Source organism: Hippichthys cyanospilos, chromosome 17 (genome assembly GCF_059441005.1).
Source record: "Hippichthys cyanospilos isolate Australia breed blue-spotted pipefish chromosome 17, RoL_Hcya_1.0, whole genome shotgun sequence".
NCBI lineage: Eukaryota > Metazoa > Chordata > Actinopteri > Syngnathiformes > Syngnathidae > Hippichthys > Hippichthys cyanospilos.
In genome coordinates, this window is record NC_142385.1 from 14,165,295 (window position 1) to 14,177,992 (window position 12,698).

General features: G+C 37.9%; 5 protein-coding genes across 7 annotated transcripts in view; 1 reads left to right on the plus strand and 4 right to left on the minus strand.

Annotated features, from left to right (window-relative positions):
* Positions 1 to 12,698, plus strand: part of LOC148409837 (tectonic-3-like) — a 25,978-nt gene continuing 13,280 nt past the window's right edge. Inside the window, exons 1-8 of one of the 2 annotated variants that reach the window (XM_088438571.1) lie at positions 1 to 126; positions 612 to 693; positions 2,311 to 2,408; positions 5,244 to 5,296; positions 5,411 to 5,462; positions 5,556 to 5,721; positions 9,413 to 9,606; positions 9,708 to 10,060. The gene's annotated coding sequence lies outside the window, so the exon portion shown is untranslated. Of the gene's footprint in view, positions 127 to 611; positions 694 to 2,310; positions 2,409 to 5,243; positions 5,297 to 5,410; positions 5,463 to 5,555; positions 5,722 to 7,598; positions 7,616 to 9,412; positions 9,607 to 9,707; positions 10,061 to 12,698 lie in introns of those variants that run through there. The other variant, XM_088438572.1, reaches the window with a different exon arrangement.
* LOC148409838 (sulfotransferase 1 family member D1-like) lies at positions 1,008 to 3,683 on the minus strand. The gene is made up of 7 exons (XM_088439640.1): positions 3,533 to 3,683; positions 3,287 to 3,412; positions 3,074 to 3,171; positions 2,864 to 2,990; positions 2,292 to 2,386; positions 1,910 to 2,090; positions 1,008 to 1,120 (listed from the first exon to the last, which is right to left on the minus strand). Exons 1-7 carry the CDS (start codon positions 3,681 to 3,683, stop codon positions 1,008 to 1,010), a joined length of 891 nt encoding a protein of 296 aa, XP_088295766.1.
* LOC148409839 (sulfotransferase 1 family member D1-like) lies at positions 4,419 to 8,033 on the minus strand. The gene is made up of 7 exons (XM_088438575.1): positions 7,879 to 8,033; positions 7,439 to 7,567; positions 7,060 to 7,157; positions 6,850 to 6,976; positions 6,308 to 6,402; positions 5,152 to 5,332; positions 4,419 to 4,599 (listed from the first exon to the last, which is right to left on the minus strand). The coding sequence occupies exons 1-7, from the start codon at positions 8,027 to 8,029 to the stop codon at positions 4,487 to 4,489; spliced, it is 894 nt and encodes a 297-aa protein (XP_088294701.1). The 5' UTR covers positions 8,030 to 8,033; the 3' UTR covers positions 4,419 to 4,486.
* LOC148409840 (sulfotransferase 1 family member D1-like) lies at positions 9,379 to 12,201 on the minus strand. 2 transcript variants are annotated; one of them, XM_088438577.1, is made up of 7 exons: positions 11,359 to 12,201; positions 11,119 to 11,247; positions 10,612 to 10,709; positions 10,418 to 10,484; positions 10,258 to 10,352; positions 9,875 to 10,055; positions 9,379 to 9,768 (listed from the first exon to the last, which is right to left on the minus strand). In XM_088438577.1, the coding sequence occupies exons 1-7, from the start codon at positions 11,471 to 11,473 to the stop codon at positions 9,647 to 9,649; spliced, it is 807 nt and encodes a 268-aa protein (XP_088294703.1). In that variant the 5' UTR covers positions 11,474 to 12,201; the 3' UTR covers positions 9,379 to 9,646. The 2 variants fall into 2 exon arrangements, with proteins under 2 accessions (XP_088294703.1, XP_088294702.1); XM_088438576.1 differs by having other exon boundaries at positions 10,418 to 10,544; positions 11,359 to 12,199.
* The window catches only part of LOC148409841 (sulfotransferase 1 family member D1-like), a 2,251-nt gene continuing 1,868 nt past the window's right edge, over positions 12,316 to 12,698 (minus strand). Inside the window, exon 8 of the mRNA XM_088438573.1 lies at positions 12,316 to 12,627. Coding sequence (XP_088294699.1) covers positions 12,503 to 12,627 — 125 coding nt within the window. The 3' untranslated portion in view covers positions 12,316 to 12,502. The remainder of the gene's footprint in view (positions 12,628 to 12,698) is intronic.

Sequence of the window (12,698 nt, forward strand, 5' to 3'; positions counted from 1 at the left end):
GCCCGTAGACTAAATGAAGATACGTGAAAACTAGTGTGAAAGCTCCAGTGGATGTTTATTAACAACGCGAGTCTCACAGAAACGTCATGTCAAGCTTCCACATAATGCTCTTAGTTTTTATTTCAGGTATTGTCCAAATTTACCTTCCTTTGTGACAAACATGAGAACCGTTTTTAGCGCCATTTTGATATTACAGTAATTAGCTGCTAGCTTTAGCTCGTAGCTTAACTTCGCTACAACACAAATGCGAGCGCAGTACTTAATTGATGTTAACTGTTATGCTTGTTGAATATGCGTTTACCTCATTGATGATATCGTGTGTGAAAAAAATAAGTCAGTGAGCAACAACAAATGTTTGGCATCCATTTGTGTGCAGTCTGGGTCATGTGGATTTGTTAATTGAAAAGGCTTCATATAACGATCATTCATTGCAATAAATGAAATACGTCTTCAAACCAAGATCGACGTTATATTTGATTTCATTAAGATGTGCTGATTGTTATTGACAAGCAACAACAGAGTAAATCAAAAGGATAAAAAATTGAAATGATGACTGTTAGAGTTTGTGTTTTGAACAGGATGTTGACATGCTTCATTTTTTTTTCTGGTAGTCCTCGTCAAACTCTGCTGACTGCTCGGACGTAAAATTATTTTTCCAATTAACGACTTCACCTGTTGAGGACCAAAAAAAAAGTAAGAGGAATCCATTTTACTTTGATGATGAGGAAGCGAGGGATGTCACTCACGTTGCCTGCCATGATTGTGGTCAAAACGTTTTTTTCCCTGCCTAGTCCTTGCCTCTTCTGCATCATACAATATAATGTAGATATGTTGGGGAAAATACTGGCAAAAAATACTCCAAATAAAGGAAAGATCCTAAACAACTGCTTAGCACCACAGTATCACTTTATTGTGCTTACAACAGTTTTGTGAATGATATGTTTCCATGCTTCATTTTGTATTTCTTTTCAAATTTTGGCGTAATGATTTGTTGTGTGGCTGTCTTGTTAGAACTGTGTTCTAAACGGTATGTGGACGTCCTTCATTTTCCTCTCGTAGTCCTCATCAAATTCTGCCGACTGCTCAGGCGTAAAATGGTTTTTCCAATCACCTACGTCCCCTATTAAGGACAACAAAAAAAGACAATGGAGATGCACCTGTGTTTTTTAAAATTTGCGGTCATGCATTGGGAAAAACATTGAAAATCTCAAGGACTTGTTTTAGATTGAAAAAATATATATAGAATGAAAATAAACACTTGTATCTTACATCATATTTTTCTATAAATTCATGACACAATTTTGGTTGGCTTCACTCGGAATTATGGCAATAAAACAAAGAGAAATGGAGTAACTCAAACAACTCTAGAGCAGAGGTGTCAAACGTATGGCTCACGGGCTGGGTCCGGTCCGCAAGATCGAGCCTGCGAGAAGATTTTGTGAAGAAATTAAAAAAATAATAAATTAGTCACTTAAAATGTATTTATCAGTCATTATTTTTTAAAAATGTTTGTTTTTAGTTCATCTTATATGTCCCGTACAAATATGTATTTCATGTACAAATAGAAAAAAAAAATAGAAGGTATGATAAGATAGTATGTTACTAAATTTACATTAATTTCCTGCAATTTAAGAAAAAAATATATTGGGATATATAAGGGACCAAAAAGGAAGTTATATTTTTACAATTTATTTACAGTTGAGTTCCATTATTTGCGGGGCGATTTTGATTAGGCACACAACACAAATCAACGTGTAATTGACACAAATTAGTTTTAGGTTACACATGATTTTGCCAGTCCAGCCCACTAGAGAATAGATAGTCCTCCATGTGGCCCCCGAGCTAAAACGGGTTTGACACCCTTCCTCTAGAGAACTTAAAAGAACTTGATCGATCCAAGATGAATGACCTTTTCTCATGAAGTCCGAGATGGACCGGTCAAAAAAAGGCTCGCGAATAAATGTGTAGTTGGCCATTGGGTTCTCCTTCATATTTTTGAAGGTGGTCAACTCCACAATTCGGGTGATGACATCATTGGAGAGGGACAAGTCCAGGTACTTCATGATTCGCTCCACTTGACCCCGAAGATTCTATTCAGAGAACAAAAAGAAAAAAAATAGAGACAATAACACTTTTTTTTTTTACTCCAAAAAATTTCTAAACCTAAAAATCGGAATCAAATCGAATCGGGAAAGATTTCCCACCATACCAAGGCCATTTGGAAATACTGCATAAGTGGCAATTGAGCAATTTGACATTTGAACAGAAAAGTAGGGATCTGAAAGGACTACCTCTTTCATGTCTTCATAGAAGAGGTACAAGATGTTCCTCTTTTCACGTTCCTCCCAGTAAGCCTTCACATGATCGTACCAGGAGCCCCATGACACTTCAGAGACAACATTGAGGAGGTCAGTGTAATCCTCACTTCAATATTTGTTGTTACTTCAATGATTTTAAATTAAGCTTCCTGATACATTTTTTCAGTGACGTTTACAGGTTAGTCTGGAACTGATAAAAACATCAAAGTGCCTGAAAGTGAAAACATATGTCATTCCTTATTTAATCTAGAAACGTTTTTGATCAACTGAACCGTTTGATGCTAAAAAAGAACAAACAAATAAATGCTAATAAATGTAAATTGATCTGGAACACTAACACAGGAACACCAATCTCTTAAACATTTTAACCTGAAGAAAAAAGTTCAAAACATTGGGCTTTTTTTCACGATATATCATTAATCATTCATGTTCACAGCAATTGAACATTTTTATAAATATCTGCACAGATTTTGACAAGTAGATCGCCACCTAGTGCCGCGGATGTCTGGTCCCCCCCAGGGAGCCAACCCCACAATTTGACTTACACTCTCCATGCATGAACTTATGGATGTACCCTTCCCATGGCCCCGGCTCAGGACTGGTCTTATTCATGTTATGAAAGCAGAAGTAGCTCACCACGGTGTCCTTTGCATTGCGTGCGATATAAATCGTCTTTAAAACACACAACATATCATGGGAAATAAACAGTTGTTCTGAGTTGTCTTCCGTAAAGGTGCTCAACCAGATGTACCTACTTTGCACTTGTTTTCCCAAAATCCAACTGGAACCAGCTGAAGTGGTAGATGCGTCTTAATGACTCTTGGGGGATTCATTTTCTTCAGTAGTTCAAGACCTGAAGATTTACATTAAACTCATAATTAACGATCGTTGTATCCCGTAAACTGACATTTGATCTGACATTTGGAATACCCTTACAATTAAATTCAATGCATTTGGGGTCTACGCACCCGTATGCGGACGTAATCGAGTAGAAGACTCAAGGAAGGGGCTTCGGCTCGTAATTGGGGCTCGTCTGCAGATTTCTTCGTCTCCGTTATGAAGAAGCAGGTCAACGACCTGGATCCATGTCGTCCCTACCCACATAAATTTACGGGAGTATGACAAAAATATCTAGGATGTCTTACAGTGAATGAGTACCTGAAAAAAAAAAGCTCATCCAAACAAGAACCACAAGAAGCAAAAAGTTATCAAACCAGATTTGGGGTAGGAGGCGATGAGGATGTCCGATGGATGAGGACAAAAAACAGAAACGGCGTCAAAGATTTTGGCTATATCGTCCGTAAGAGGAATCCCTTGTACTTTGACATTTAAGCAGCGACGGGCGACAATCTGCTTGTCTGACATGGCTGTCAAAATGCTTTACGGAGCAAGAAAAACTTACTGTCGCTCTTTCTGCACAGGGGTTGCGAATTGTGCTCCTTTATCTCGTTTTTTTTGTCTCGCGGTTCTTGTTGATTTAGTTCAAAATGAGTCTCTCATCTGGCTAGATCAACAGCACCGCACCCAAGAAACCTAATGGCATCTTTGATCTGGCTGCAGATCAGTTTGAGCCCAGCAGACGTTTACCGGCCCCAACTTATCAATTCATCAACTTACTTTGCACCTGTTTTCCCAAAAGCCGCTTGAAACCAAATGAAATTGAAAATGTGTCTTAATGAGTCTTAGTGGAACCATTTCCTTCATAAATCAAGAACTGATTATTTACAACAAATACAGCTTACTATCTGGTAATTACAACTTGTTCTGTGATGTGAACGCACCATTTTTGGTAGTTGGTTTAGTATAGTGCCCCTCATGCATGTGTATGTGTATGTACCTGAACTTTTTAAATGTGAAAAGAATGCTTCATGAAGCTTCATTCTCCCATCTGAATCAGAATATATCAAGATAAACATAGGCTTGTGGTAGAATATGATAGAATGATCTTGAAATACCTGTATAAGATGAGCCGTGCAAAGTTTTTCAATTAAAAATTAATGTTTTACCTCGGAAAAGACATCATGCGCTGTCGTTGGTTAAATCCATGTCATGTGATTTTTCAGGATGCCATATAAAGATAAAACAATAGAAACGTTTTTGACAACGGGTTTATTTATTTGTTGGTATTTTCAAACATTGGCGCAATGGTTTATTGTGTGGCTGTCCTGTTACAACTGTGTTCTAAACGGTATGTGGACGTCCTTCATTTTCTTCTCGTAGTCCTCATCAAATTCTGCTGACTGCTCAGGCGTGAAATGATTTTTCCAATCCCCCACGTCCCCTATAAAGGACAAAAAAAAAAACAAATTTTGTGTTTGCTCAAATTTGCTGACATGCACCTAGAAAAACATTTGAAAACTGAAGGAGTAACTAACGTTTTTATAAGTTGAAGATAAACATTTGTATGCTGCATCACATTATTCTGTCAATTCGTGACAAAGAGAAATGCAGTAACTCAAACGACTCTAGAGCAGTGGTGTCAAACGTGTGGCCCACGGGCTGGGTCCGGCCGACTAGGAGTTTTAATCCGGCCTGCAAGAAGATTTTGTGAAGCAATTAAAAAAAAAAAAAACTCATTCACTGAAAATGTATTCATTCGTTAAGAAATGTTTTTTAGTTCATCTTATTTGTTTTGAGGGCAAGATAAGAGAGTAAGTTACTAAATTTCCATTCATTTCGGGCAATTTAAAAAATTAGGGGACCATAGGGGACCAAAAAGTAAGTTATTTTTCCTTACTTATTTTTAAGCGTCATGTGGCCCCTGAGCTGAAATGAGTTGGACACCTCTGCTCTAGAGAACTTAAAAGGACTGGATTGATTCGAGATGAATGACCTTTTCTCATGAAGTCGCTGATAGACCAGTCATAAATAGACTTGTGAATAAATGTGTAGTTGGCCATTGGGTTGTCCTTCATATTTTTAAAGGTGGTCAACTCCACAATTCGGCTGATGACATCATCAGAGAGGGACAAGTCCAGGTACTTCATGATTCGCTCCACTTCGCCCCGTAGATTCTGTTCAGGGAACGAAAAGAAAATCAAATACAGAAAATCACAGACCTTTTTTTTTTAAATTATGATTATTTACATTAGGCCTTAAGAGACACCAGCCGCCAAGAACCCAGGGGAGCACCAAGGGGCACAGGTACTGAGTCAACTCTTAACTCTTTCACTCCCAATTCTTCAAGAACTTCCCTTGTCTAAACAGGGTGTACTGTGCTTTTTTTTTTGCATGAAGCAAGGAAAAAAAGTCTTTTTAAAGCTAAAAACAGCCACTGGGTGGAAGAAGTGCATTTGGGAAGAGATCAGCAGAACTCATGACAGCAAATACAAAGAGAATGAAGAAGAGGGCGTGGCCGATTATTATTGGGAACAATCGGAGAGACGTTCGCCTCTAACAGGAAGTAAGTGCTATCTTGAACAATTGCAGCACAAACATCAAATAAAATTGGAAATGTGACGTGTGTTGGATAGAGAAAATCCACACCGTAGGAACTATAAAAACATTTTGTGGTAATTGCTCATATTTCTATAAATTACAAGGGCAAAAAATATATATTTTTAGTGTTGTTTATGGAAAGAAGAAAGCATTATTTAGATGTTTGAGGTGTCATAGAAGCCAAAAATTTGTATGCTTTTACAAAAAGCTTTTCTTTTTTCTAATATGCAAATTTCGACACAACTAAGCTGTATTTTGATGCTGATTGCTAAAGAATAAAAAAAGATTAAAAGTAGACGTCTCTTTTCAACTTTACTCATTCAATCCCAAAGATGTATTATTACGTTTTTCGAGTCATAGACCCTCAATCCCATTCATGTATTTGTTTATTTATTAATATCCTTATATATTTATTTGCTTCTTTCACTCAGGAAATAGTCAAAGATTTCCCAACCTGACTCAAGGTTATTTGGAAATACTGTACTGTATAACTGGTAATTGAGCAATTCTACAGAAAAATATGGTTCACAAAGGCCTTGTTCAAAGACTACCTCTTTCATGTCTTCATAGAAGAGGTACAGGATGTTCCTCTTTTCACGTTCCTCCCAGTAAGCCTTCACATGATCGTACCAGGAGCCCCATGACACTGCAGACAATATTGAGTAAGTCAGTATAATAGTCACTTCAATATTTTTAAATTAAGCTATTAACTTTTTTCAGTGCAGGTTACAGGTTGGTCTGAAACTGAAAAAAACCATCTTAAAAGTGTCTGAAATGAAAAAAAAAGTTTATCTTTATTTAAACTGGAAACATTTTGACTGACTGAACCGTTAGATGCTGAAAAAACAAACCAGTAAATAATACTAGTAATACATGTAAATTCATCTGGTAGTTTTACATAGGAACAACAAAATCTTAAACATTTTAACCTGAAGAAAAAAAAAATACACATCATTGGGCTCATTTTTTTGTAAGATCTCATGAATGTGTATTCACAGCAATTAAAAAGTCAATAACTTCCCGCATAAACTTTGAAAATTAGATTGCCACCTAGTGCTGTGGATGTACAATTACGCCCAACTTCTTGACTTACACTCTCCATGCATGAACCTATGGATGTATTCTTCCCATGTCCCGGGCTCAGGACTGGTCTTACTCATATTGTGAAAGCAGAAGTAGCTCACCACGGTGTCCTTAGCATTGCGTGCGATATAAATCGTCTTTAAAACACACAACATATTATGGGAAATAAACAGTTGTTCTGAGTTGTCTTCCGTAAAGGTGCGCAACCAGATGTACCTACTTTACACTTGTTTTCCCAAAATCCAACTGGAACCAGCTGAAGTGGTAGATGCGTCTTAATGACTCTTGGGGAATTCATTTTCTCCAGTAGATCAAGACCTGAAAATTTACATTGAACTCATAATTAAGGATCGTTGTATACCGTAAACTGGTTTGACACGAACAAATCATCTTTGAACCTAAATAAAACGAAGTTTATAATAAGATGCAGACAGGCTGAATACTCTCAAAACTAACGAAACGACACAAAACACCTGTACAGGAAACAATGGGCAGAGGGAGCTGATTGGTCAACACAAAAGGGCTGGTTAACACAGACAGGAATACGACATTTGGAATACCTGTGCAATTTTAATTTGATGCAGTTGGGGTCAACACACCTGATTGGCTATTTATTCGAGGAGAAGATTCAAGGAAAGGACTCCGGCTTATAATTGGGGCTCGTCCGCAGATTTCCTCATCTCCGTTATGAAGAAGCAGGTCAACTATCTCCTGGATCCATGTCGTCCCTTCCCACACAAATGTAGAGGAACACAACACAAATAACGACATTAAAGGTATCGCACATTAAAGGGAAAGTATTGAAAGAAGACAACAGGGAGCTGAGATTTAGACCCAGATGTCAAAAATCAACAAGACACGACTACTTAGTTATCACACTAGCAGGAGCCATCCCTTGGCTAAAATACTGCAGGAATGATGTGGAAGACATCGACCAAAAAATGGACAAAATACTGAGCAAGAGTTCAAATCCCAGAACACTTTTAAAGAGTACACAAAAAACCCAATACAAGAACCACAAAAGCAAAATTAATCAAACCCGATTTGGGGTAGGAGGCGATGAGAATGTCCGACGGGTGAGGACAGAAAGTAGAAACGGCATTCAAGTTTTTGGCAACATCTTCCGTAAAAGAAATCCCCTGTACTTTGACATCACGGCAGCGACGGACGATAATTTGGTTGGCTGACATGGCTGTCAAAATGTTTTATGGCGCATAAAAAAAATCAGCACGGGAGTTGTGAATTGCGCTCTTTTATCTCTTTTTTTTGTCAGTTTCTCTTAATTCATTTGTTTCACTTGGCTCGGTCAACAGCAGTTTCTGTTGACTCAGTTAATTTATTTGTCTGATTTGGCTCGGTCTATAGCACCACACCCCAAAAAAACCTTAAGGCCGTCACTTCTTCAATGTTGTATAAAGACAACGGTATACATTCATTCCAACTTGATATTTTAACTTCTTTTGTGACAAATTTAGTTCATATAAAGAAAGTACCATATTGTTAAAAAAAAAAGAAAGAAAAACACCCTCTCATCACACATATACATATGTTTAAAAAATGGAAAGAGCAACAAAAATAGTTGCTTTTGATATTTCGGAATGATCTCCTTTGTTCTCTTTTGATAGTATTATAAGGCACACCCAATATAAACAGCAGAAGTCGTAAAGTTTTTGTTTGTTTTTTTTTTTTTTTGTCTTGGCAAGGTGGCATACTGACTGCTTATTTATTTGCCCTTAACCCTAACTTCATAGCCCCTGAGCCATCTGCCTTCCTCCTAACTGATAAGGCTACTGTCAGATGGGCTTTTACCACATAAAATAACTCAAATTGTAATTTAACTCTAAATCGTTACCCCACTAACCCTGCCAAACGAAAACAGAATTGTATTGTTCAATTTTCAAATTATTTTTACGTGTTGTATTATTTTTATTTTAGAATTTAGGATTAGGACTTTTAACAAGGTTGGGCACATCATTTTCACATCCATTGTTATTGTTTAACTTGCACAACTATTGCACCCTTTTTGCCCCAAAACACAACATTGTATTTAAATTGATCAACTCTTTAAACACATGAGCAAAGCTGTAACTCGGGGGTCCACTGTACTGTGTATTGTAATGGAAAATGAGTATTCAAGTATTAGTATTATAGATTAGTATTAGTGTAGATTTGGTTCACTGTTTGAACCAAGACCCTTTCACTTAACTCAACGGAGATGACCTTTACACCTAAGTTTTTGAGTTAATATATTATTGTTTTGTCCTACCTTCTTGTAGTTCCTCTCACCATAGCCCGAAGAAATTTTGCACACTTATAGACAACCAAACTGCTCTGTTAAGACTTGTCGTTGAAGCTTCAAATATGAGGAAACCCAAAAAGACGATTTGATTTTCAGACTATTTTGCCTGAATTTTAAAAAAATTCTAACCATCAAAAACTATGTATATTTTTCACTGTGATGTTATTTACCAGGTTTAACAAGCCAAAACTGGGAAATAACTGAAACTAAATACAAGCGATTGAAACAACGCAAAATCTGTATGTTGTTAACTTGCTTTATTTTCCACTCATAGACGCTGTGAAACTGCTGACTGCTCAGGTGTAAAATGATTTTTCCAATCACTGACTTGTATACCAAGGGGAAGAAAAAAAAAAGAGACGCACCAGTTTTTTAAAGATATGCTGACAAATATGAAGAAAATATCTTAAGCCTAAGCACTGAAAGTGTGTGGTGGAGAACATACTGGCAGAGAATACTCCTAATACGGTAAGAACACTGCTTAGTACTAAAATAATACAGTTGAACTTTATTGTATTCTCAACTGTGTTTTGAACGGTATGTTGACATCCTGCATTTTCTTCTCGTAGTCTTCGTCAAACTCTGCTGACTGCTCAGGAGTAAAATGATTTTTCCAATCACCAACTTCCCCTGTTGTCCAAACAAGAGAAAGAGACGGTCAAGACGTTATCAAGAAAAATGGATGCATATTTATTACCACAAACGTTTTATTGTGGTTCCATAAAGGTTTAAAGACCTTTTCTGATGAATTTGAAGACGGACTGATCATAAATCTCTTTTGGAAAGGAGCTATAGTTGGCCATTGGATTCTCCTTCATGTTCTTGAAGGTTGTCAGTTCCACAATGTGACTGATGACATCATCTGAGAGGGACAAGTCCAAGTATCTCAGTATTCGTTCCACTTCACGGCGAGGATTCTGAGGTAAGAGGGAACAAAAGGAGAATATCAGAACTGAATATGAACTTAATATTTTATTTGAACTTCCCATTTTGTTCTTGTATATTTTTTATATTATATTTTATGGAGCCACTAGGGGCTGCTGTTGGGAGACACAAATATCGCAGGCCACCAATTTTTTGCTCTTTAATAACAGAAGGGGTGATTTTTTAAATCCCAACCTCTTTCAGGTCTTCATAGAAGAGGTAAAGGATGTTCTTGTTTTCTCGCTCTGCCCAATAACCTTTCACGTGATCATACCAGGAGCCGTATGTCACTGCGGAGACAACGTATTTAGGAATGGACTCAAATGGACAAATAGTCCTCGCCACTTATACTTACACTCCCCATGCATGAATTTGTGGACAAAGCTCTCCCAGGGTCCAGCTTCAGGAATGCGCAAACACATCTGATGAAAGTAATAGTAGCTCACCAGGTTGTCCTTAGCATTGCGTGCGATATAGATAGTCTAAAAAACACACATCGTGTTAAGAAATAGCGATTGGCTCTGAGTTGTCATTCCTGCCTCGACTTACTTTGCATTTGTTTTCCCAAAAGCCGGCGGGAACCAGCTGAAACGGTAGATGTGTCTTAATGAGTCTTGGTGGATTTAGTTCTCTTAGCTGATCAAGACCTGATGATTCACAGCAGAGGTATAAATATAATTACTCAAGGGTAAACAATTTGGGATTTTACAAGAGTTTGGGGTCGTCAGAGACCCTGTAATGATCCACCAGAAAATGTCAGACCCAAATTCTGAATTAAAGCAATCTGTTAGAGGATCACTATTTTTAAGCAGTAACTTTGGGATCATTCCTTTAATATTTTGCCATTTTCTACCTTGACACAAAGTTAAAACTGAAGGAAACCATCTAGTTATAAAAATAATTGTATTCACTCGCTACTGTGTTACGAAGAGAAATGCCATTACTAGTTTAGTCGTGAGTAGTTCATTTGGATCTTCTAGTTCTACAGAAAATAAAACAAACCCATTAGTAACAAATTTTATTCTAGGATATGTCTTGAATTGTGAGTTTAGTTACCTGATTGGGGGCGTAATTGATTGGAAGCCTCTAAGAAAGTCGCTCGGATCGTTACCGGGGCTCTTCTGCAGCTCTCAGCATCACCCTTATGAAGAATCAGGTCAATCATCTCCACAGTCCAGGTCGAGCCTTATAAGAAAAGAGCATGACCAAGATGACATTCAAACCCATATTCCATGACTGCAGTAAGTCAAAACCATTGTTTCCAAACCACAACAGAAAATATGAACGTTGTCAAACCTGATCTAGGGAAAGAAGCGATGAGGAGGTCGGTCGGATGAGGACGGAAAGCAGACACGGCGTCCAAGGTTTTGGCCAAATGGTCCGGAAGATAAATGCCATGTTTATCTGTCATGACGGAGGCCGTTTTGTACAACAAAAAAGTTGCTGTAGCGCTTTCCCTATAGTAGTTTTGAATTAGAAAAAAAAAACAAAAACTATATATTTGCACTAATCCATTGGCTCAGTTGAGTAATCCGTTCGCTCATATTACTAAACCGTTCGCTCAATTTACTAAACTATACACTGATTACTAATCCATCGCTCACTAAACCGTTCGCTCAGTTTACCAATCCCTTAGCTCACTTAACTAAACCGTTCGCTCAGTTTCCTAAACCGTGTCCTCAGTTTACTAATCCGTTTGCTCAGTTTAGTAAACTGTACCCTTAGTGTACATTACTGTACACGCTGTACTATATTGAAAGGAGGTGTCCCGGTGTGATGACGTCAGACGAGAGGGAGCATTTGAAGTGAGTGAGTGTGGTGTCGGCTCCTCCGCTCCCAAAAAAGTTCGTTACGTGTTTCCTTCCCATCTAAAGAAACGTGTTTGGAACACCTCGCGCGAGACACGCTTCATATTTAATACTTAAGTACCCATAGAAGGTCAGTGGTAGATTTGTACTTTCGTGGTTAATACACCTCAGTCAAAACGTTGTCTCAACACCAATGATGGCTCTATCTCTCAACGACAATGGTGAAAATACCATTTGTAAAATATGTTGGGGGATAGACAACGTTTTGACTAAGATGTATTTTTCGTTAAACGGGAAGGAAACGCAACTTGAACGAGTCGTCTCGTCGCTCCGCCTACGTCATCACTCCGGGACACCTCCCTTTAATACAGTGTCTACACTACAGCGTTTACCGTAAACTACCGAGCCCCTCTTGTGCAAGGTTATGAAAAAAAAAAAGCTCGAATCTGTTCGCTCAGTTCGTGCACCAGAGGGTCTTCGTGGCAAGGTGTTTGTTTGACACGGCAAATGGGCAGGCGGACCCGGAAATGCCCTTAATACAACAATGAAACAAACAATATTTTATTTTAGTGACTTAAGATGTTGTGACAATCTACAATAATAATTCAAGCACAGTGAACATAGTTGAAACACTATAAGGTCAGTTTGAATTGTGTTCTGAACGGGATGTTGACTTGCTGCATTTTCATCTCATAGTCCTTGTTGAATTCTGCTGCCTGCTCAGGAGTAAAATGATTTTTCCAATCACCAACTTCCCCTGTTGAGAAAAAAAGCACAGATACAACAGTCTTTCTTGAAATGTTCTCAAAAATATGAAGAAGAAGAAGT

Coding starts and splice junctions, on each gene's coding strand:
- LOC148409840 (XM_088438576.1), bottom strand. CDS start 11,473: ATGACAGATAAACATGGCATTTATCTTCCGGACCATTTGGCCAAAACC. Junction 10,353..10,417: donor CAAATTCATGCATGGGGAGT/GTAAGTATAAGT, acceptor TTGTCTCCGCAG/TGACATACGGCTCCTGGTAT. Junction 9,769..9,874: donor CTTCAAATTCATCAGAAAAG/GTCTTTAAACCT, acceptor TTTGGACAACAG/GGGAAGTTGGTGATTGGAAA.
- LOC148409839 (XM_088438575.1), bottom strand. CDS start 8,029: ATGTCAGCCAACCAAATTATCGTCCGTCGCTGCCGTGATGTCAAAGTA. Junction 5,333..6,307: donor TCTATGAAGACATGAAAGAG/GTAGTCTTTGAA, acceptor TTCCCTGAACAG/AATCTACGGGGCGAAGTGGA. Junction 4,600..5,151: donor CAGCGACTTCATGAGAAAAG/GTCATTCATCTC, acceptor TGTCCTTTATAG/GGGACGTGGGGGATTGGAAA.
- LOC148409838 (XM_088439640.1), bottom strand. CDS start 3,683: ATGTCAGACAAGCAGATTGTCGCCCGTCGCTGCTTAAATGTCAAAGTA. Junction 3,172..3,286: donor TCGATTACGTCCGCATACGG/GTGCGTAGACCC, acceptor GTAAATCTTCAG/GTCTTGAACTACTGAAGAAA. Junction 1,121..1,909: donor CTCGGACTTCATGAGAAAAG/GTCATTCATCTT, acceptor TGTCCTTAATAG/GGGACGTAGGTGATTGGAAA.